Below are 22,472 nucleotides of genomic sequence, written 5' to 3'. Positions count from 1 at the left end.
GCTGCCCCTAATTTGCTTAACTTCTCCTAAGAGCTGGAGACGAAGATGCGGCTCATTTGTAATGATTTGCGCATCAAGAGTTGTGCTTGTAAGCTCGCGGTCTGTTACGGTGCTGCTGAATCGGTTGGTGTGGCTGGGTAACTCTTTACTGCTGTACAGTTCTGCTCAATTAAAAAAAAACAAACCCAAAAGTTCCTGAACCAACTCTGGCACCGACAAAGGTGTCTGCAGATGCTTAAAAGTAGTTTCTGTGCTATACTTCGATTAATGCCCAAACTACATCTTTGCTGTTCACCTATGATAAGTCAAATGTTGTTTCTCTAATTCACAAGGGCAGCATAGGATTATAAATCAGACATATAAACTCAACACCACTTCAAGTAAACTGTGGGGGTTTGGCTGAGAATGACCTATTTGCTTTTAAATAAGAAATTAAGCACTTGTAACTGAGAATTTCTGCTGTGTTAATATGGCTAAAGTGACTATAGTGAGGTTTATGTGTTTTGTTTCCTTTAACTTTCCTCCTCTTTATAGTAATTTTGTTTTCTGAACATTTAAAAGTGTGCTGAGCAGCTGATGTCTGAATACAAAGTTATTAGCAGATCAGATGAGAATGATTCACTTCTGTTTAAACAGCCCTTTGCTCTCCATGCCCCCTGAGAACTCTTATCACATATTTGTCCAAAAAATCCCCACGAAAACGAACAAAAAATCCCTTGCTTTATCCACCTGCCTGGTGGCTGATTGTATCAGCAATGTATCTCTTTATCTCTTGGTTAATGTGCCTTGGTATTCTGAAGGGGGGAAAATTCCAGTAACAGATTCAATTTACATGGACAGAAACTTGAGCAAATGCCAGCCTAGCAGGGGGGCCATTATTCTGCTCTATAAATAAGTTTAAAAAAGAAACACACACACACACACAAACCTGTGAATCAACATGTTTTGGTCTAATTGAGAGAAAAGCAAGATAGATGAATTTTGAAATGCAAATTATCACCTTCTGTTATTTTAAGTATTGGTTTTGCCAACATTGTGATCTTAAATATAAAGAGTTGTTAACTTTTAAATACAGTAATAATTGTATTCCATTCTTGACAGTCACAATTTTAAAAATACAATTGGTAACTTTTTTTTATAAAAAGCCATTTTCAGTATGGTTAATACCTGTGAGAAAGACAGAATTGTCTACAGCTGTTGCCTAGTCAAGGCTGTCTTCGGTTAAAGCAGATTTAAGTTGAGGATTTTCTCATGAAGAGAAATCTTTAAGGTACTTTTTCAGTCTAACCTGTGAAGTGTCATGTTGTAGAAGCGGCTTGCTGGTCTGACATCTTGTGTAAATATGATGTGTGAATGAGATGTTTTATTTACACTCCCCGAGTTCTTGTTCCAGCAGCGGGGATGATTTCTGTTGCATCCCTGTAGTGTTTTTGGAGGATGAGGTTTCAGAACTGGGCTGCCTTTAGAGTCTTTTTTCTTTTTTGTTTAAACAAGTTTTCACCAGACTGTGTTTACTAAAAACTGGAGATTTGCTGCTTGAGATCCTAAAGCCAAGGGGAGCTTAGCTTCCTAGAAAATGTAAGTAGGAAACTGGCCATCAGTAATGCATCGTATTATTCTGATGCTTTCATAAGCTGTGTGCTATAATCAAGTCTTATTTACACAAACTAGCATTCACAGAAGCCTACACATAAATATATGGTAAATTTGGTTTTATGTAACCTGCTGTTACTTGTGCACAGTGCAAAACCCAAGCAAAAAGAAGGCATTGTGTGTAAAGGATTTTGTTCCAAAAAAAAAGACAAAAATGTTTCAATGTGCAACCTGATTTTTGTACTCCCAAATAAAGATGTCACTTTTGCTCTTAAACAATTTAAAATACAGATGCAAAGTGCAGCTGGTCACCTAAAATAGATGGCATGAAAATAAAAATTGCTGGTTGATATTATTAGCCTGCATGCTATAATTTTTATTTACTGAATAAGGAAAAAGATTATTTGCCTCTGTTTACCAAATACACATTTGATGCAGAAAAACCTGCATGTTATTTGTGTATGTGTTTTTCAGTAGGAGTTTGCAGGCACTCATTAAATCTGCTATTCTGTATTGTAGTAATTTAATTTGAGTAGATTGTTTAAGAAACAAAATAACTGTGGTAGATTAAAGTGCCATTGACCCTGAGAGGTGTTGAGGGGTGGGCTGCTCTCTTGGTTATAGTGTAAGACTGGACTTCCTGCTTTTTATCTCTGACTCTGTCCTAGATTTTTGTGTGACATTAATGTCTCAGGGTTATCCTAAAAATAAAAGAAAAAATCTGGGTAGGTGAAGGAGCTTTGGGCCTCAAAATCAGAAGGATGGGCTAGCTTGATTTGAAAAGCCCTGGTAATAGGAAACAGGATCAAACACAAACATGAAAAATACATGGCTGGTGTCAATGAGGTCTGGATGTGCAGAAAAAGTTCCTGTGAGGCTTGGGGTAGCAGTTTTACAGCAACCATTTGGAGTGGGACAGCTCTCTAAAGACCCCAGAGTGTCCCACAGAAAACAGTGACAACTGACTGCTCCCAGAACAGCAAAATGTCATGAACTTGGAGTTGGTAATTGAAAGCATAGGTTTTGAGAGCGTATCAGGTACTTTCTGAAAAAAATCGGATCTCAGGCTTGTAAGTACACAACGTGTTTCAGGTGAAGTACAAGATCTTGTGGTTTTTCTTAGACTCTGTAACTATAATTAGCAGTAAGATGTAGCCAAGCTGTTTATTTTTAAAAATCTGATGTTTCAGTCTGGCTGTCATAAAAGCCAGTTGTTAACTCCAGAAGAAACTGTACTTTACCTGTGTTTATTTATGTCTATTTTTTTTTAGTAGTATTAATATTACAGATGCGACTAAACCTTGAAGATAGCATACAAGATGCCTTGTGAAAATAAACAGAGGTTAATTAGTGTTTGCTTTGTTTTGATAACAGAACAGTAATAAAACTTTTTCTCTTTCATCACATGATTATTTTAGAGGAAGTTTTGATTCCATCTTGGGCTACTTAAAGAAAGAAAGAACAAACACTATCCTATTAGTTTTTTCTTCTTCTTTTTTTATTTTTTTTTTTCAGAGAGGAACACAGATGCTCATATGTTTTTTAATAACTTTTAAATGAAACCTCCTATTTTCATACTCCATTTGATCTTAGCAAATGTTCATTGGACTTGCCTCACTACTTTATTGTTTAAAGACCATGATAAAGTTCTTATAGTTAAATATAGATGGTTCAATACTGTGCTTTATAAATTGCTGAAGCATTTTAGGCAAAGCATTATGGCCAGATTGCTTGTGGAATGTTTTATTTAGTGACTGTATCTTACGGTATCTTGGCTGACTTGAGTCTGATGAGAGTGAATTAGGTTGAAATTATTTTAGTTGATTCTCTGCAAACGTTTCTTTACATATATAGATATCAAAATATGATAAAACAGTAATCTTTTAAAATTAAGTGAGTGTAAGGTAAATAGAATTTCCAGAGTCTCTAATGGTTTTTCATGCAATGCTTATTTTAATGGCCACAGAAGGGGAAAACATTGTATTTCTTTTCAGGATATCGAACAAGTCCAATTCCTCATGGACAGTTTCAGACACCTGATGGTAGTTCACATGGGTGTCCTTATTTTCTTATCAGTGCAGAAATGGTACTTGAGAATGTGCTGTTTCTGCTTGCAATGTGGGGTAAGGGAAAAGCCTTTCCCTACTCCTAGGTGTCTGGGGATGCGCTGCATCCACCTAGAACCAGTTTTCCTGTGAGCTGACTGGAGATGCATTTTTTTTTATATTACTGTTTGTCCTACCAAATTTTTGATTAAGTTTTTGTTCTTGGTGATTCACGAGCCATCTGGCCTGAGTTGCACAATGAATGTCTAAGGCCTCCTGCAAGCCTGGCTTCTTCCATCTTAACTACTGTTTGCATGTGCTGATCATGAGGCATTATTGTCAGCCCTGGAGGGAACTGTGTTTGGAAAAAAATGTGGCAGGTGTGGTAGTTAAAAGCCTTTGAAATCCTTCAGCAAGAAGGGTATATATACAGTATATATTTCAAGTTGCTGTGTAAAGAGTGAGAAAATAAGCTTTGGTTTGCCATTGATAGCTTTATTGAGAATATGTGTTCAGGAGAGGGGAAGTTCTGCTTTTTCTTTGGAACTGGCACTTCTGTTTAAAATACAGAATGTTGTCAGCTATGTCTCTTATCAGGAAGTAAGGCATTGCTGTGTATAATGCAAATATTGAGATAAGTATGGAAACCATAAAGAAATGGCCTTTCAGTTGAGACCAGCTGCTCTGGAAGGAGGACAGTGCAGGGTAGTGAAGCTGTTTACCTGCACCATCTGTCTCTGTCTAAACCTGATAGCATTTTACAAATCTCCTTCCCTTCACAGTTATCCCAGTGGCTGCTGTTGGAATTGCTTTGTGCAGGAATTTAGCATTGCTGTTGACTTGTGCTTCGTGGTGCTGGATGTCATGGCCATGCTTTGGGAAGGGAGAAAGAGGAAAGCTCTCTCTTTAATGAAATTGCAGTAAAGTTGGAAGAGCTATTGACTTTTTTTCACCCTACTTCATTATTTCTCTGATTTTCTATCTGAGGATGATAGGAATGAGTTTTTCTGCAAATGCTGTTCTGCCAGTCCTAGAAGCCCCAACACCGTGCATATGTGTACACATGTTTATTTTTGTACAAATCCGGGTAAGGTCCTTCATTTCAAGGTTCATGGAGGAAAGGTTTGGCACAAATATCCCCATGTTATTCACTTAAGCTTATGTGTCACTACCATTTATTGTCTAAATTACTTTGCTGATGGATTGAGATGAAAATGTTTTCTTAGTGAAGGCAGATATTGTAGTTCAGATTTATTGCAGTATAGAAGCTTTAAAAAAAGCATATGCCCTGTGTGGTATATTACATTAGCCAGCTACTCTGTGTCCCTCAAAAGCACTTCATAATCTACAGTTTCTAAATTTTCCCATGATGTTTAGTCAAGATAAAATGCAGTAATATTGATGTGGTATCCTGGCCTTATTATGATCAGTATTTCATCAGAAGTCATGAAACCTGTTCGAAGGAAGGAAATATAAACAACATGTTTATTTGTAGTGTACACAGTGATTTTTAAATTTTCTTTTTTTTTCAGAAAACATTTATTTTAACCTGAAATAAGGAAACTTTGGAACCTAGGGAAAGCAGCTGGAAGGCAGACATTGCATAATAGGAAAAAAGTTGAGCTAAAATTTAGTTTTTTTTAAAGAAGGGGACTCAGGTGTTGCCCTCAGCTGAGTTTTCCATTTTGTGTTCTGTGTTGGTTCAGATGACTTGTTATGCAGCTTCTGCTTGTGCATGAGAACACAGGCAGAGTCCTTCAGCCCTGGGAGAAATCTGTGTTACTTGCCTGTTCTTAATTTATTCCACTTGTATCATTTTGGTCATGGCCAAAAGTGGATGGAACAGTTCCGTGCTGCTCTTGTCAGAGAACTGCAGTGACATTTGTTTTGGCATATATTGAAAGTGTTCTTCCAGTTGAAAAGATGAACTTGGATTTTGAGGAAGTGGACTCTGGTTTACTTTTTGACTCTTATTCTATATATGTTGATTTTCTTCATCAGTGTTGCTTCCTGTATTGAACAGTTCTGTGAAAGAAGGCAGTGTAACTTTGGTTCTATAGGGAATTGGATCAGCATCTCTGATTGCCAACATAAAGCAAAACTGAGTAATTTTTTTTTTGTAGCATTTCCTTTCCCTGTGCTCTGAATGAGGTATTTCTTTCACATTTAGGTAATTTATTTTTTTTTCAGTTGGGCTGTAACTCATAAGGCCCATTCCCACTGAAGACCTTTGGGAAAAATGGGTTATTTCCTTCTGTGGCATTATTCTAAAATTTAAGGTGTGTCAATATGGGATAGTTAATGGAACTGAGAATGTAGTAGTCAATCTTATTAATTCTTGGCTTTGCTGTCCTTATTCTGTAATAAGTGTGTAATTTAATTTAGAAATAAAAATCTTCACTTATTGGGAAGAAAGCTCCTTTGAACTGAAAAGGCATTTCCATTTAGTGGGTTTCAGTGAAAAATGCTGTGAAAACCTTTCACCAGCTGGTTTGTGTGGAAAGGCCCAACTTTGTTTTTGGTTTTTTTTTTTTTTGTTTTTTTTTTTTTTTTTGTTTTTTTTTTCTTTTTTTAAAGGATTGCTACTTAGAAGCTCTGCCTTTCTGAAGGACTTTAAAATTAATTGCAAGAACACATTTTGGTTTTTACCAAATTCTCTCAATTTACAGTAATTTCAGCTTCATCTGGGTGCTTGCATGGCATCTTATAACATTTTAAAAATTAATGTAACTATCCTGATACAGTTCCTCATGTGGTTGCTGTTGCATCTTTGTAAAAGTTTCTTGGTGCTGATAGGAGCATTAATCTGTAAGGAGTGGAATAAATTCCGATGTGTGGCACCCTTATAGTAATGTATCAGTCATTCCAAGGCTGTTAAACGTAGCCAGCTTTTCAGTGTGAGGGATGTGCTACCTCAAGAAACAAAGTATGAGCCATCCTTCCTTGTTGTTCTTGCAACAGCAGCCTGAGCTTAGTTCTGTGAGGTGCTGAGCCTCTTCCAGCTTGTGTGGCAGCTGCACATCCCTGAGCTCAGCGTGGCTGTGGTTCCTTGCCTCTGGGGAGCTCTGAGGTGATGCCTCCCTCTCCCTGACCCTGGGCTGGGACTCATCTGGAGCTCTCCTTGGCCATGCTCATGCTAAGCTCCATAAAATGATGAGCAGGATTTTTCTGCCCATGCTATACTGCTCTTCACAGCAACAGCTATGTGACTGTATGCTAATTGTTGTCCTCTGCTGGGGAGCTGGTGTGGCTTTTGCCACCAAAGCTATTTTAGTGCAGCTTCTGCAATTTTTTGACAGTCAAAATGAAGATTTCATCTTCATTGCAATCTGATTTTTTGCCTGTTTTAGAGCAGACAGCGCGGTATGTTTGTATTCAATAATTTTTGTAGTTTAAAGCCTGAGTCAGTGAAGGCCAAGTTTTCTGCATACATCATGCTACTGAATAGGTGTGTGTGTATGGCCAGGGACTGTCACCCCTGTCTCCCCTCCCTGCTGTCCCTTGTGCCTGTGCAGCAATAGCAGTGTTGGGTTGGATGCAAGGGGAAACGACTTTTCATACCAATGTACAATTTGGGCTGGGCTGTAGCGATACACAGTACTGGCTGTGGTTATGCTGTGGGAAGCAGATTTGATATCTCTCTATGAGACCATTGTGAAAAGCCTTCCATGGGGATCCCAGTAAAGGGTGTGGGTTAGCCTTGAGACAAATCCTACCCTCAAAGGCAAAACTAAGGCATGCAGTAGACTACTGCTCCCTCCCTTGTGCTGCTCTTCTGGATGTTTTAGGCCACTGATCTGTCCAGCTCTTCTGGCCACAGTAAATTCTCTAAATATGCTTTGCTTTACTGTCTGTCATTGTTCAGTTTTGTCTAGAATAGAAAAATCATAACTGTAATGCCTACAAGCCTCGGAAGTGCCTGTGTATGTATGGAAAAGACAAATTATGCATGAAATGTATGGTGTTGCTGTGCTTGAACAATGCAATCTGTAGGTGGCTAAAGGGCTAACTAAATTGCAGGCATAATGAAAGCTCTGTGGTATTTAGTATATGTTCTGTCAGCATTAAACAGTCACCTTGTAAATATATGTTAATTTTGAAGGTGTAAGTGACCTTTTTAATATTAATTGAAATGTCTCATGTTTAGAGGTTGGTGCTATCCTAGAAGAGACAGAAGCCTGTGACTGGTGGAGCCTGGGTGCCATTCTTTTTGAACTCCTCACTGGGAAGGTAGGGCTGGGGGCAAGTGACTCAATAAAAGTGACTTCTTGGCCAGTAGTTTCTTACCAGTGGTGTGCCCAGGTGTAATTCCCTCGGTTGTCTTTCTCTGATGAGCTTTGCCAACCTGAGCACTCTCAATTTGCTTAGTCTGCATGGGACCAGAGAAACAAAACATGTTCAGCCTTCAGCAGAACAACTTAATAGAGCTGTACCAAACTAAGGACTAAAAAAAAAACAAACCAAAACTATGCTGCCCTCTTAGCTACAGTGAAATCCAAGTTCTCTAACGTTCCATCTGTACATGTACAAAACTTTTGCTCTAATACTTCCAGTATTATTTCCTGAAACTGTGTAGAAGCCATATATTGCTGTTACACATTAATTCAGTATTTTGAGACTAAGAATGCTCGACCAAATCAAACTGGTGATTGGTTGACAGCTCTGCACAAAGAAAGCAAAGTCCAGCAAATTCCCAGCCTTTTCAAATGTGAGCAATAAAACAGAAGCCTTAAGATGTAAATGTTCTAAAGCTCTATCTCAGGGAGCTCATCAACACCTGTAGCCATTCCTCCCAGAACCAGTACTTCATACTAGGAAGCACTGAATTTTTGCTTTGTGTGTTAAATTTGCACGGATAGTGGGAGATAATCCAACACTGCAATTTTGAAATTAATAAACATGCCTTCCTGCTTTATTTTTTCCCTTCTTCCTTTTCTCCTCCAGTCTCTGGTTGAGTGCCATCCATCAGGAATAAACACTCATACTTCTTTGAATATACCAGACCATGTATCAGAGGAGGCCAGATCACTGATCCAGCAGGTAGGTGAGGGGAGGATTTTTTTTCTCTATGTGTATGTGTGGATGGGACAAATACTTACTTACCTAACTTGTTCTGGTAAAGTAAATGTAAAAACAGAAAGCTGCTGCTAGGACCATGGATAGCCCTTTTGTCAGCACCTGATGAGTTTTGCCCAGTTGTCTTGTTGCATTTTCAAACTTTGACTTGTGCTGCCAGCTGGGTCTGTAGAAAACTGGAGTGCTTTGCCATTTCTTCAAATAATAAGTTTGGCAAATGCTTTGGAAACACCTGCTGGTGATGCATGAACATTTGAGGAATTCTGCCCTAAATGTTCATGGAAACATTTGTCGTGAACTAAAGTGAAAATGCTGATGCCAGTTCGGCAAAATAGCTCAAAGTGCTATGAAACCTGTAGCACGCTGATTTGAAGTTACAACCTCGCTGTGGTTGAAAGTGTGTAGCTCTATTCCAGGAAACCTTCTGGATGTGATTTTTTAAGCAAAATATTTTAAATGGTGAATACATTGACTTTTGTAGTCAGAAGATAAGTGGGTAGGTTGGATAAAAGGCAAAATTGTAAAATATAGACAAGCTTCCAGCCTGATATACCATTTTTAAATTAATGGGAATAGTACTGTTTGATGGTTTTAGTTTACTCTTAGCTTTAGGTAGTCACAACTGAACATGTAGTACAGGGTCTTGAAATTCAGTTAATGCAATCTTCCTGATAGTTAATTTTGACGTAACTGTGGAAGTGGTGCCTAGATCTGATCTGTTCCACTTGAGAAGAAGCAATATATGTGAATTATGCTGTTCAGCTTTGAAGAGGATCATGCTAGTGGGTGCATAAATAGTGGCATGACTTAGATGCAGTTTTAAACAGAGCAGAGAGAACAAAGTATTTCGTGAAGAAAACAAAGGAAACAGATTTTGAAAACTCAGTGAATGAGAAGGCCCAGTGACAGATGATTGATTTCTGTGCTGTTACTGTGAAATGATTAGTGGAAATGGCACTGTATGTTTGGACGCCACCTATTTTGACTAAGTGACATGAAGTCACTGAAGGTGAAAGTACATGTCTGGCAAAGGTAGAAAGGGAAATGACTGAAGAAAAATCCCATTCTATATAATCTGCATTTATATAGTTGGATGGTAGCAAATTTTTACCTTCATCCACAGATGCTATAAGAGACAAATAGCTGAAGGAAAGCAAAATCACTTTTAATGAAGGGAATTCGTCCCATTAAGACTAGAAGACAAATGAAGTCATCCAGTCCATGTGTCCCTGCCAGTGCAGGATTGTTTTTTTGCTGTAGACTAATGTATTGCCTATTTTCACATTTGCCATAGAATGTCTCTTTTGCCACTGGTAGGTTTAAGTGGCAGATGTATTTCTGCCACTCACAGCTGTGTTACAAGGCCATGTCTATTCAGAGAACAGTCTCCCTAGTGCCTGTTAGATCAAGCTGTGTAGTGTAGGGTGGTGACTTATCTGGTGGAGGTTTGGCTATATGAAGCAGTAAATCACATTTTTGTTGTGTGACTATCCAAGGAAGCTGCCATTCATTGTTGAGGAAGCCTTGTCAGGAAAAGGAAGAGAGCTCTCTTGGCATGGATAGCAATTTGTCATTGCGACTTTCCTTCCCCCCACTGCCGAGGGTAAACAGGTCAAAACATCACAGAGTAACTCTCCGGGATCAGTGTTCAGCTATACAGAAAATTGTGTCAGGCGTTGTCTCCTGCTGTGGCTTCCAGTCCAGGTGACTTCATTGTGAACATCATCTTCATTTAGTCGGCATCTGAAAAACAGAGATCTGTTTATTTCTGCTGAAAGATAAAGTTGTTTTTTGATGTTGGTTAGGTATTTTGCACTCAGGTTTTTGTTTTCAGGAACCTTCAAGTTCTACTACCAACAAAATATACAATATGACTTTTCAATAGGTGTCTGTTTCAGTTTACATTTGTTTTCCGAGATTAAAGTTATTCTAGAAAGACAAACTTCAGAAAGTAAGTGACCATGTGTGATTTCCCTGTGCTGGTGCTGCCTGTATTTCCAGGGAAGGCAGATACACCCTGGCTGCATCTGTGGCTTGTGGGAGATACCAGAGCAGCACCATTCACTGTCAGCAAGGTACTTTTACTGTGTGACAATGACTGCAAATAGCAGAGCCATTCCTATGTTTATGGATGTAGGCTCACTTAGATGTTAACTGCATCGAGATATGAATACACATTTTTCCAAGTGACAACTGGGAGAAGTTATCCTATTAGCTGTTGCAGAAAAAGCAAGCAAGAGATCATGCCTTTGTACTGGCTGTAATTGAATAGCATATAAACACTTCTTGAAAACTGCAAAATATGTTTGTGTGTCTTTATTAGTCTCTTTGGAGTTTATCTTTGCATTCCCTTTTATATGGATCGGTATCTTTAAACAGATGTAAATATTGTGATTTCCTTTTCACATGAATTCAGCATGTGATGTACAACTAAAAAGCAAACGAGGTGCTGAATTTCAGGAAATTTCCATGAAGCCATTAGGCTGTTTTGTTTCTTTCACTGAGGTTTTGACTTTTCAGTTTTAGGCCATTTGTAGGACTCTTTAAAACTTTTTTTTTTTTTTTTTTAGGAAATGGAGAGCTGGCTATGTTATCCTGATATTTTAGGACTGACTCAAAATTTATGAAACGGAAAGTTACAGACCACTATCCCTGATGTAGCCATAACACAGTGGTGTGAGCAAAGGTTAACATGAAGCAAGTACAGCGTCCAGAGTTCTACTGATGCAGGCTCTGGCTGCTGCTGTCTCCTTTTAAAATGAGGTTACACTTAAAATGAAGTCCCAGTGTGCAGTGCTTCAGGGAATTGCATGCTGTGATCAGTAGTCTCTGAAGACTGTAAGACTGATACTCAAGGAAAAGAGAGTCTTCTTCCATTTACTGGATTTTAGGAATTTCAAGTATGCTTTTGCACTCTTGAAAGTAATTCATAGAGCAGGAAAACAGTAGGATGTCCCTTACCTTAGACCTTTCTGGAACTTTTAAGCAGTTGTTTTTGTTCTTACTCACTGAATCATGTGTTTTTTTCTTTTATGTCAAGCTTTTGCAGTTTAATCCTGCGGAGCGTCTTGGTGCTGGTGTTGCTGGTGTTGAAGACATCAAATCTCATCCATTTTTCGCCCTTATAGAATGGGCAGATCTGCAGAGATGAGAGGCACGTGCCCTCTGAACAAACTCAGGTCAACTGGACGGGTTTCTCTGGCACAGGAGCACCCTGACTCGCTTCCTTTGGATGTCTCCAACCACTTGGATGTAATGGCCAAAGGATGGTGAAGCAACAGAGCCAAACAGGAATCACATTTTAACAGGAATCACTGGTTGTACAGGTTGCTGGCTTATTTCTACGACAGCTGGTTGCTACGTGTGTGTGAGTCCTTTCATCAAAGGAAAGTTTGTGAGACAACTCCTGGGCAGCATGTTTGGCACTGCCAGATAAGCAAGGGCAGGAATGTCCTCCTGGTGTCTTGTCCGGTGATGGAAGTGTCTATAGACTGTGCCAGTTGAAAGTATTTTTTTATTGTGTCAATAGACCATTTCCCTATGTTAAGTGCAGCTCTTGGGGGGGGTAGGGAAGGAAAAAGCAAATAATTTATTAACGGTATATGCTAAAGAAAATACTAAATAAAATACTAAAATGCTTTATGCAGAAGTTGACACATTAAAAATAATATATCCGTTAAAAATTAAGAAAGCTGTTGCATAATACTGTGGAATGTGTCTTGAAAATAGCATATCATTTCCCATTCTAGAAAGAGCATATAAAAGGCAAATAATCCTGTCAAATGTTGTACTTTGTTGGCTGGCAATGTCTGTTTAAAACTCTTGACTATTGTATTTGATGAGCTACATGTTAAAGTCACTACAGAAAGGGAAATCTTCTTTTCCTCAGCTGGATAAACACTGCTTTAGCACTCTAATAAGGAGCAAGAACACATAACACTAAATAAATATATAGATAAAAAAGGAAAAACTCTTCTTTCATCGCTGCAGCCACTGCTTTATCACTTAATGAACTTTACTTCCTCTAAGTGTCCTATTTTTAGCTGCTACTTCAGGAAAAAAACCTTTCTGCTCGTGTTCTTGTGCTTGAGGAAGCTTCTGAACTCCCTTGTTTGTTTGTTAATAGTCTAATAAATCAAAGAAAGCCTTCACCCACTCTGCTGCTTGAACAGGAAGAAGCCTGGGATTTGCTCATGCCAAATGACTAAGTGACATCTCTGAGCAAACCCTAGTGGGTAAGACTTGGGCAGGAGCCAATTAGCTGACCTGTTTGTTTGCTAGAAACGTCTGGAGAATGGGAGAAGAATATAAGACATGCAGAATATTTTGCTGAGTGCTGCTAAGCACCTATGCCTGTATGGGTTCCTGATGTACAAACACTGTACACTGCAATGTACAGAGTATGTATCCATGGGTTTTTTCCTAAATATTCCCTTTGCTTGCACTCTTTTTTTCCCCCCTCTTTTCTTCTTCTGCCCAGCTTTATCCGGAGAACAAAGGGCAAATTCCTTTGGGAAAGTGAGGTGACAGCAACAATTATTGAATTTACAACTCAGAAAAAAAAAAAAAGGTATCCTTCCATTTGTATTTTAGCAGTGTATTTTATGGGCACTCCCAAAAGTGCATCTGTACAGTCTCCATCTGTTAGACACCAGGTTGATGTATTCAAATAAAGTGGAAAAGGAAAATGCTTCACTTAAACAAAGGAAATCTGGAAACTTTTTTTTTCCTTTTAAAATTATTCCACTCCCCTCCTTTTTTTTTTTTCTTCCCTTTCTTGTGATCGCCAGGCCAGCAGAGGGGCTGTCACAACACTGCAGGCTGTAACCGGTCACTAGTATCACTGCCTACCCAGTGCCGTCCAAGATTACATCACTCGCAGAAGCTGCGTTTCAACCCGCCACCCTCTGGCTTCATAACAGGAACTCCCTCAGGTGAGCCACAGGAACAACTTCCTGTGCCGAGTGGGTCGGAAATCTCTAATGCAGAGACCAAGCTGATCCCGAGCTTCCTTCCAGCACTGCCCTGGCTGTGACTTTGGACAGGGCTCGTTGCTCAAGGAAAGCCTCCCTCCCCTCGGCCACCTGACTCCCTCCCTGGGGCTCTCTAGCCCAGCCACCAGATAATGCCACTGTCTGTGTTGATCTGTCCCATTGCATTTGCCTGGTGATAACTGTACAAAAAAGTATTTTCCATGTTACTTTGAAATGCTGTTTTGTTCAGGTTGTGCTCATGTGCTGGCTGTAAGCAAAGGCAGAATAAGATTGCACGGGAGCACAAGCTGGTTTCAGTGAGCAGCAGCAGGAGAACCCTGTTCTGGCAGAAACCAGATGATCAGTCACTCTCACTGTAAAGCATTCGGTTTAGTTAATGACACCAACATATTTTTTTGTCAAGTATGTTAGTAGTGAGGAAATCTAAATCATGAAGAGTAGAAGGAATGGCAATAGGACTTGCCAGAAATGAGCTTTTGAGATGCTACAAGGATTTGTAACATTACCACTGACTCAGATAATTGTTTGTCAAGAGAAGCACGGTCTGGAGTTAATTGCACAAATCCAATCCTACTTCTATTTTTATTTTTTTTTCCTTGAACATGTATTATGTTTTATTGGTGTTTACATGTATTCCTTTAATAAACAAAACCTTTCAAACCTAATTCAGACCTTGGCTTTCTGAACTTCACATTTAGTTCTTGAAGACTGACCTTACCTGATCAATGCTTTTTGTTCTTTGCTTATTGAGTTGAAATGCTCTAGATACCTTCTTTTTGGTGCCTGTTACAAAGCCCTGTGATGCACATCTCCATTTGGATGACTGTTCATTCCCACTTCCTCCTGTTAAACCTAATAGCTAACAGCAAAACATACCAGTGCCTTTTTTTTTCCCCACAAGAATTCCCCTACAGTCTATGTAAAACACGGTAAAATAAACCTATAGATTTTCCTATTCTCCTGTGGATGCTCAGGTACAGCAGATTACGCACTTGGGGCATCTCAAAGTGCTAATTCTTTGCACCCCGTGGAACCACCCTGTAATATTCTTTGTGTCCTACTAAGAAAAACTGGGATACAAAGTGTTTGCAAGCTTGCCCTGGGTAGAACTGCCATGAGGTAAGGCTGGGCCCCTGCCCAGACCTATAAGAGAAACTGCAGCTCATGAAATACAAGAGACATAACTTTGAATGGCTGTATTCACCGTTTCTGTTCTTGTAGCACAGCTCCTGTGTCTCCTGTGAAAATCACCTCGCAGACAGCAGTGACTGTCACGCTGACTCTGGGCGCACCTTTGGGATGCTGAGTTGGCAGGGTTACCTGCGCCGGAACATCCACCCGGCTCCTCTCTCCAGTGCTAACCTGTTCCTTGGTGTGTCCCCGCAGCGAAGGGCACTGGGATGAAGAAGGCTGGGGAGGTCAGCCCTCTCTAAATAAAGCACTCAGCATAACAAGGTACAGGGAAGTGTGAAGTAAACCACTATGGGATTTTTTTTTTTTTTTTTTTTTTTTTTTGAGTGTGGTATCATTTGTTTTCTCAAGGACGCTGAGTAGGAAGCTGGAGAAACAGAAACTTCCTCTGTGGTGAGATTTATGCTAGGGATTTCAGCAATAAAATGAAAAAGTACAATTGTTAGTTTCTTTGTGTTTGTGCTTTCTGTGATGGCTGTACTGTCAGCTGAGTGCTGTAGCTCCTGGCTACTACGTGGTCCTGTGCTCCATGTGAGGGGCCATTTCCTGGGCCCCGGCACGTGCCATCCTGTGGCTGGGCACCCAACGTCCTCCTCCAGTCAGCAGCACCTCTGGCAGCTAGCCCTCAGCTCTGTGTGAGTGCTGAGACACCCGTGGCTTTCAAATCAGAGCCCCACGGCTTTTTGCAGGCCCCAAGAAGTTTGGTGTGCAGGATTGTTTGCCTGCAGCAGCGCCCTGTTGAATGTTGCCCATTCCCTCCCCTCGGTGACTTGTTCCCTGAGGACTGCTGCACTTGCTGCATGGTGTCCTGAGGGGACTATGGGAGATGCTGCTCGAGAGGCCCCTTGTGTGGCCAGGGCCTGTTGTTCCCCTCAGCCACACTCCTGCCCAGCAGCCTCCCACAGGCTCTGCTCTGCAGTGGTTCATGGCACCACGTATGTTAATGGTGGTTGTTTGGCATGTGCCCACCAACAAAGGTGGTTGGGGTGTAGTGAGGACCAGATGTGGGGCTTTGGCCACCCCGATGCCTGAGGACCTTCCATGTGGTTGTGCCTCCAGGGCTGGGCCCCCTGCAGGTGTCACACCATGGCGCTGCATGGGGACGAGGGCTGTGGCAAGGTCACCAGGCTGGGGGGTAGCTCCTGCTTCGGAGAATGAGTCTGGGGGCGAGGGGGGGGAGTGAGGGACTGGGCCAGCATCGGACCAGCATCCCTGCCAGCAGCAAGGATGCTGGCAGCCCCCAGGACAGGGTGCCTCACGTGGCTCCAGCTGCCATTTGGGAAGGGGTGGCAGAGCCAACTCCCAGAGGGGGAATGGGACTTGCTTAAAAGGTGCTGAGCAGCTGCTGCTGGCAGCAGGGGTTGAGACTGGCAGCACAGGGCTGGCTGCTGCGCCGCAGGGACAGTGGAGGGCTGGTTCCTGCCTGAGCCATCTGCATGAGCAGAGCTGGGCAGCCCTGGCCCAAAGGTTGTGTTGTCCTCAAGAAAATCCCAACTTGTGAGTGGCAAAGCAGTAGAAGTGATCCCACCGTTTGCTGGTGCTGTGCAGTGAAATCTCCTGCACCCCTGCTGCGGGGCAGAGCAGGCTAATCAGGGTACAGCAGAGAGGATGCTCCAGACTCCTGGCAGCGGGTGACAGCTTGATGTGCTGCCCCAACAGGACCTTACTGTCTCTTGGCAGATCAGAGGCTCTCCTTCTCCAAAGGCCTCTCTGTCTCCATCTTCTTGGCCCAGGGACCATCAGGAGGGATTAGTGCTGCTGCCAGAGGACTGCAGTGGCTCTGTGATACGCAGGAGGACTGGGGACACGTGCAGCTCTGGGCAGTGGGGAATTGGTGTTGTCTTGGGTAGGCTGTGGGTGGTCACCTTGATGCTTTGCTGCTGACATCCTAAGGGTGACAAGTTTGAGAAAAGTCTTTTGGTGGTAATAAGCTAGACTAGGCTGTTGCCAAGTGGTGGAGCTGGATAAAAATGGACCAGACAAGGAATGAGCAGTTGTTGGGGTCAGTAGTCTTCCTTAGGGCTAGCCCTTCCTTAGGCCTTGCTAACCTTGTTTTGCTTTGCCTTGGAGAAGAGATGTTTTGCATTGATGCAACCTCACTTGTGCCAGTTTCTCCCATCCCCTTCCATGGCTTGAGCCATTTATTTCCAGGGTATTTTTTAGGTTTGCTCATCTCTCTCCATCCGTGTCCTGTGTTACGTCCTTCAGCCAGCCTTCGTCATAGATTTTCTTGCCCTTTCTGTGCCCTTGATTCTGAAATGCTGCCCCAAAATGCTGGGACACAGGAGCAGATTATTAAATGCAGCTGTTATCCCCATGTATTGGTGAAGCAAAGAGAGAGGATTACTCCCACAATATGAAAGTACAGGGATTGTAAAAGCGTTAGGAAATTGGTTTCCCCAGAGCAGTGTGTGAGTAACGACAGTTTTATGGCACCTCGCGCGGTGGTGGGATAACGAGGAAAGAGCCTCCATGAGAGAGATCGGTGGTGTGCCATGATTTAGAGCACGGCGTTGGCCAGCTATGCTCCACTTGGGGTCATGCTTGTGCTCTGTGGTCTGACATTTGCCAGCTCATAGTTCCTTTACAAACCAGGCATGGAGAAGAGCTATTTCAGCAGCATGGATCATGAGCCAAGTGGCACATACCCTTTCTCCAGATTTTAAAATTTGCTACTTCGCTACCTTGGTCTCCATCCTTTCCAGCATCATGTCTTCTTTGGCCTCAGAGAACTCCCCTGCCACCAGCCCCTGCCAGGCCCAGCAAACACAATAGGGTGAGGTGAGAAGGGAGTTCTCCTGAGAAGGACCCTGGCTACTCTGGCTCCTTGCAGGCCCCTCAACAGGTGCTCAGGGATACTGCAGAGCCCTGAGTTAATCACCTTCCCAGGGTAAAGCAACTGCACAGTGTGAAGTCCCAACCCCATCACCATCACTAGGAGTTTTCCCATTGACTTTTCTGAGGTCAGGAGCTTACCCTTCAATTACAGAGAGAAGCCAATTTCATTGGAAACAGATATAGAATGCTTGTTTGCTTTCCTACTTTAAGCACACCCATGTAGTTTCAGTCCTGGTGTTAGTGAAATAAGCGTAGGGTTTTTTTGTTTGGTCGGTTTTTGTGGTTTGTTTTTTTTTTAATGTTTTGCTTTCTTTGCTATTCTGGTGGGTGCAGTTAATATGGCTGTTCAGTTACTCTCCCTGGCTGGGGTGAGGTCTGCTAGTCTTCCCTCAGCCTTTGCTGTGCCTCTGATTTACATTGGGGGCCTCCCTATAAAACACGGAGGGCATTTTGCCTGGTGGCAGAGATGGGAAGAGTTACTGAGAGCCTGCCCTGCGTTTTAAGGCTGAGAAGTCTTTGATGAGCAGGGTTGCACAAGCCCCGTTAGGGTGACTGGAGCACAGAGGGCTGAGAAAGGCAGGCATCTGGTTTCCTCATTATTTCTTTTCATAAATAATCCCTTGTCCTTGCACCCTGGACTCTGACAGCATTTAGAATATGCCGGGTCGGTTTTCTTTCTTCTCCTCTTCGAAACTTATTCATTTGGAGAGCGATGAAACAATAGGTTTTTGTCTAAATCTTTACCAGTGAAATTGTCAGGAGAGATTTCCGCCCCCCACTCCCGTCTATCTTCCTTTTGTCTCCTTCAGTTGTCGGGGTCAGGATTCGCCGCCAAACGGAGCCCGCAGTTGCTTTTCCAGGCCCCAGATGCCAATATGTGGCAGCATCTGGCTGGTTGGCAGGCGCCGGGCAGTGGTGCTGGCTGCGCTGTCAGGCGGTGGTGGCGGCGCTTGGTGGGCGCCCTGCTTCTTTGAGGATGTGGTCCCAACTAAGAACAGGGATAATAATTAAATCTGCTAAAGGAGGTGAATTATCGGCTAGGGCGGCTACTGTTGGAAGCTGTGCCGGCTCCCGGCCCTGGGTTTTTTTGTCCTCGTCGGCAGCATCCTGTGTAACCTCACCTTCTTGTGCTGTGAGCGTTTCAGGTGCCTTAAGGCATGGAGCTCCTTGAAAGAGAAATACAAATCACAAAAAATGTAGAGATAAAACCCTCTCCTTAGAGGCCATGTGTTTGGCATGGGAAACACACGATAACAGCTTGCTTTAGAAAGGTGACATTTCCACTGAAGGCTGAATAATAAAAAATGCATTAGACTTTTGTAATGAAGACAGCTTCTGGGACCGGGGAATCTACTGCTTCCTTGAAATATATGCGTGGGAGCTCTCCCTGGCCCTAATGGGTGTCACATGTGGCTCTGGCTACATTAATGTTGCAAGCCCTATTAAAAGGGATTGTCAGTAGCCCTTCACGTGCGGTGAATCAAAGCTGTCTTTCCCTAACTTTGCTTTAGCTCAGGCTTGTGTGTGTAGACTGACTTGCTCAGGGTTAAGTCACTTTTAATATTAAGACTGATAGCAAAGACTCTAATACTTTTTTTCTTTCTTTTTTTTTTTTCCCCTCTCCCTTTTAATTCAGAGCTTGCTGGTGAAGGACTCTGGAGGGATGGGGAAGGAGGAGACAGCCAGGCAGCTTAAAGAGGCCTCTGAGGGTCATGTTGAGTCTGTGCTATTATGTTCCAGCGAGGAGAATAGCTTTATTGACAGACAGCTGTTTGACTCCTGCAGCCACACAGTATTTGCTGCAGAGCTGCATAAATACTGAGCCCATGTTGACAAATTCCTCATCAGTGCAAGATAGTTAAACCTGCTTGTTTAATCATTTGTGTGCTCTTACCTCTGCTGCTCTGAAAAGAATGAGCTGCTGTTTTACAATAGAATGCATGAGAAACCTCTAAATGCTCAGAGATGTTTCACGTGAAGTTTTCAGGGTGTCTTTTTATTTAGACCCTCTTGGAAACACAGTACTCTATTTTTTTTTGTTATGTCAACTAGATTTTACTCTCTTCTTTTTCTCTCTCTCTCTTTTTTTTTTTTTTTTCCTCTAGAAAGTGTATAATTTTTGGTTTTCAAATAAAAAATCTGGCAAGCTGTCTTTACAATGGAGGTAGCAGGTCTCTTGGCAGACCTTAGGTCCTGTCTGTGATGTGACACCAGCACCGGCATGGCCCCTTTAGGAGTCCCACACCTTGGTTTGCAGCACATGTGCAAAGGCACGTGAGGATTTATGTTTTGGTTTGGCTTTTCTGGCACAGGGATGTGGAACCTGTGCTACTGGTCACCTCCTGCCTGTAGCCTGGGGATTGCTTTTTGACCTCCCACCCATTTCACAATAATATCCACCTTCATACCAGCATACTATCTTGTCACATTGTTGGCCTCATCTCTGGAAATGTAGTATCTAAAATTAAAGATTTGTTTCCGTTTTGGAAATTTTCTGTTGACCTTTGTTACTTGAACAGGTAGAGAGGTGTAAATCAGGGCTCCTGCCACACAGTCAATGGGAAAAAAGAGAGAGGTCTTTTGAGATTTTCTTTGGACCCTCTTTACAGTGTGGCATCTCTTTAGTACTTTCAAAATGTTTCTGGTGTGTGAGTGATTTTCTAACCAAAAGCTCTATTATTGCGGGGTGACCAAAAGAGAAGGCCTCACTGAAATGTTGAACCTATTGTTCAGTTGTACAAAAAATAAAGAACTGTCAAGTTGGTTTTTAGAGAGATGGGTCACTGGATGTTTATGTGGCAGTGAAGGAGATGTGCATTTCTTCCAGGATCACAAATAAAGTTGTGCATGCTTGAAGTGGTTGGTACAGGCAAGCTGTCTGTCCTATGGCTGCAACTACTTATGGAGCTGAACCTGGTAGTGCTGCTGGGTTTTGGGACTTTTTATCAGTTTCCTGGCAAGTGCAGGACAAGCCAACATTGTCTGACGTTTTCATTTTTTTTAAGTCCTGGTGTTGGTGCAAGACATTGGTTATATTGAGATTTACACTTGTGTCATGATGCTTATGCCCTATAGAAGGACACTTCACCTGGCCAGATGTGTCTGATGAGGCTGCAGAGATCAGCATGCAAAGAAATGAGGTTTCCACAGGTTTCAGAGGGTACAGGTAGGGTTTTTTCCATTGATTTAATTAAAAAAAAAACAAAAAAAAACCACCAAAAAAACAAAAACAAAACAAAAAAAAAAAAAAAAACAAACAAAAAAACACCCCAGCATAAAATACAGTCTTAGGAGTATGGTACAGCTTTGCTTATTGACTAGACCAGGCACCCTCATTTGAAGCCTTAGGAGCCTGGACAGCTCCTACATAACTTTCAAGGGAATACCTTCTCCTCTCTCCATGTATGTGCTTCCTGAGGGGGTTCCATTTACAACCAAGTTATTCATTGAATGTTGGTTTTATCATTCACATGACAGCAGTTTTTACTTTCATTTATTTTTTAGTCTTTTTCTAGATGGACTTGGTTCTGACTTGTCTCCTAGCCACCAAAAGGGCAGTTTGCTGCAGAAATGTTGGCTTGCTTTCCATTCTAACATTTTAAAAGCATGTTCCCTTCTTTTTAGTACATCCTTATAGCTTGTATGTTGAGGCCCAAGAGCTGTACAAATTTATGTAGCTATTAAAATATTTCTATATAAATGAGAAATATTAAAAGATCCAAACACTGTGAATGAGATTAGGAGCTTTGGAAGAATTAGAAGCACTTTTGGCTTAAAGCATAAGTCAACATTCAGCTAGGCCTTTTAAAATAAAAACTTTCTTTCTGTCCTTCATCTTTCATCATTTTAAGAGACTAACTGCAGAGCTCTGACAGTCAGTTGAATTCAGAGTCCACCTTCAGAGCTGGGTCAGTACAGCTTCCAGAAGATGACTGAAAGTAGATTGGGTTTCTTCAGGTTTCCATCTTCTAACCCTGCTCTTGATAGTATGACTGATGTTCCCACTGGTCTTTTTGAACAGGATTTTTGGCTGGAGGCTAGCTTTTTTTATTATGCAAAACCCAAAGCACCAAGAATTCCTGCCAGTAGTGGGGCTGGTATAGTCCCCATACCAACTAAGTGTGAATTGGACCAGCTGGAGAAGGACACCAACCCAAAAGTCTGATGGATAAGAGAAAAAATCTTGTTCTGTCTTCAGTGAGGTAGCACTATTTTGTCTTTATGCTGCAATCTCATGCAACCCATGTGGAAGCCTGAAAGAGGGAACATTCTCAGCCCCAGAGAACAGACAGTTCAAATGGCTTCACATCAGAGGGCCAGAAAAAATGTGGCTGAAGCCACAGTGTTTGCTACCACTGATCCTGGTGTGACTGAGCTCTTCAGTCTCTCTTCAGGTGCCTGATTATTTCCCAGCCCAGTGCCACGCTCACCCTAATAATAAAGGTGTAGATGATTTATATCCAGCACAACTTTCTCGCTCGTTTTCCTTGCTCCTGAATGATGAGAACCCCCTGTGCTGGTGTCTAGGTGTTGCTGCCATGGGCGTCCCAGAGGATGATGTACAGTACATCCACCCTGAGCACTGGGCAGCTCTGCTGCAGGAAGTCAGAGATTCTCTAGCATGGAATACAACAGGGCTTTTCTGCAGTCATCATGGACAGAGTGTTTTCCTTGGATGTGTGCAGCTCATCTGTTACAAAGCAAGACGTGTTCCTGGTGTGCCACTCTATGCACA

The 22,472-nt window shown here is 42.0% G+C and overlaps 1 protein-coding gene across 1 annotated transcript in view; it reads left to right on the top strand.

Moving 5' to 3' along the window:
• The window catches only part of RPS6KC1 (ribosomal protein S6 kinase C1), an 85,602-nt gene extending 71,229 nt beyond the window's left edge, over positions 1-14,373 (top strand). Inside the window, exons 14-16 of the mRNA XM_053974115.1 lie at positions 7,786-7,868; positions 8,583-8,678; positions 11,755-14,373. Coding sequence (XP_053830090.1) covers positions 7,786-7,868; positions 8,583-8,678; positions 11,755-11,865 — 290 coding nt within the window. The 3' untranslated portion in view covers positions 11,866-14,373. The remainder of the gene's footprint in view (positions 1-7,785; positions 7,869-8,582; positions 8,679-11,754) is intronic.
• The last annotated feature ends 8,099 nt before the right edge of the window (positions 14,374-22,472 follow it).

This window comes from Vidua macroura, chromosome 3 (genome assembly GCF_024509145.1).
Source record: "Vidua macroura isolate BioBank_ID:100142 chromosome 3, ASM2450914v1, whole genome shotgun sequence".
Lineage (NCBI taxonomy): Eukaryota > Metazoa > Chordata > Aves > Passeriformes > Viduidae > Vidua > Vidua macroura.
Note: the sequence above shows the minus strand (reverse complement) of the source record. Positions and strands in the feature narration are given on the sequence as shown.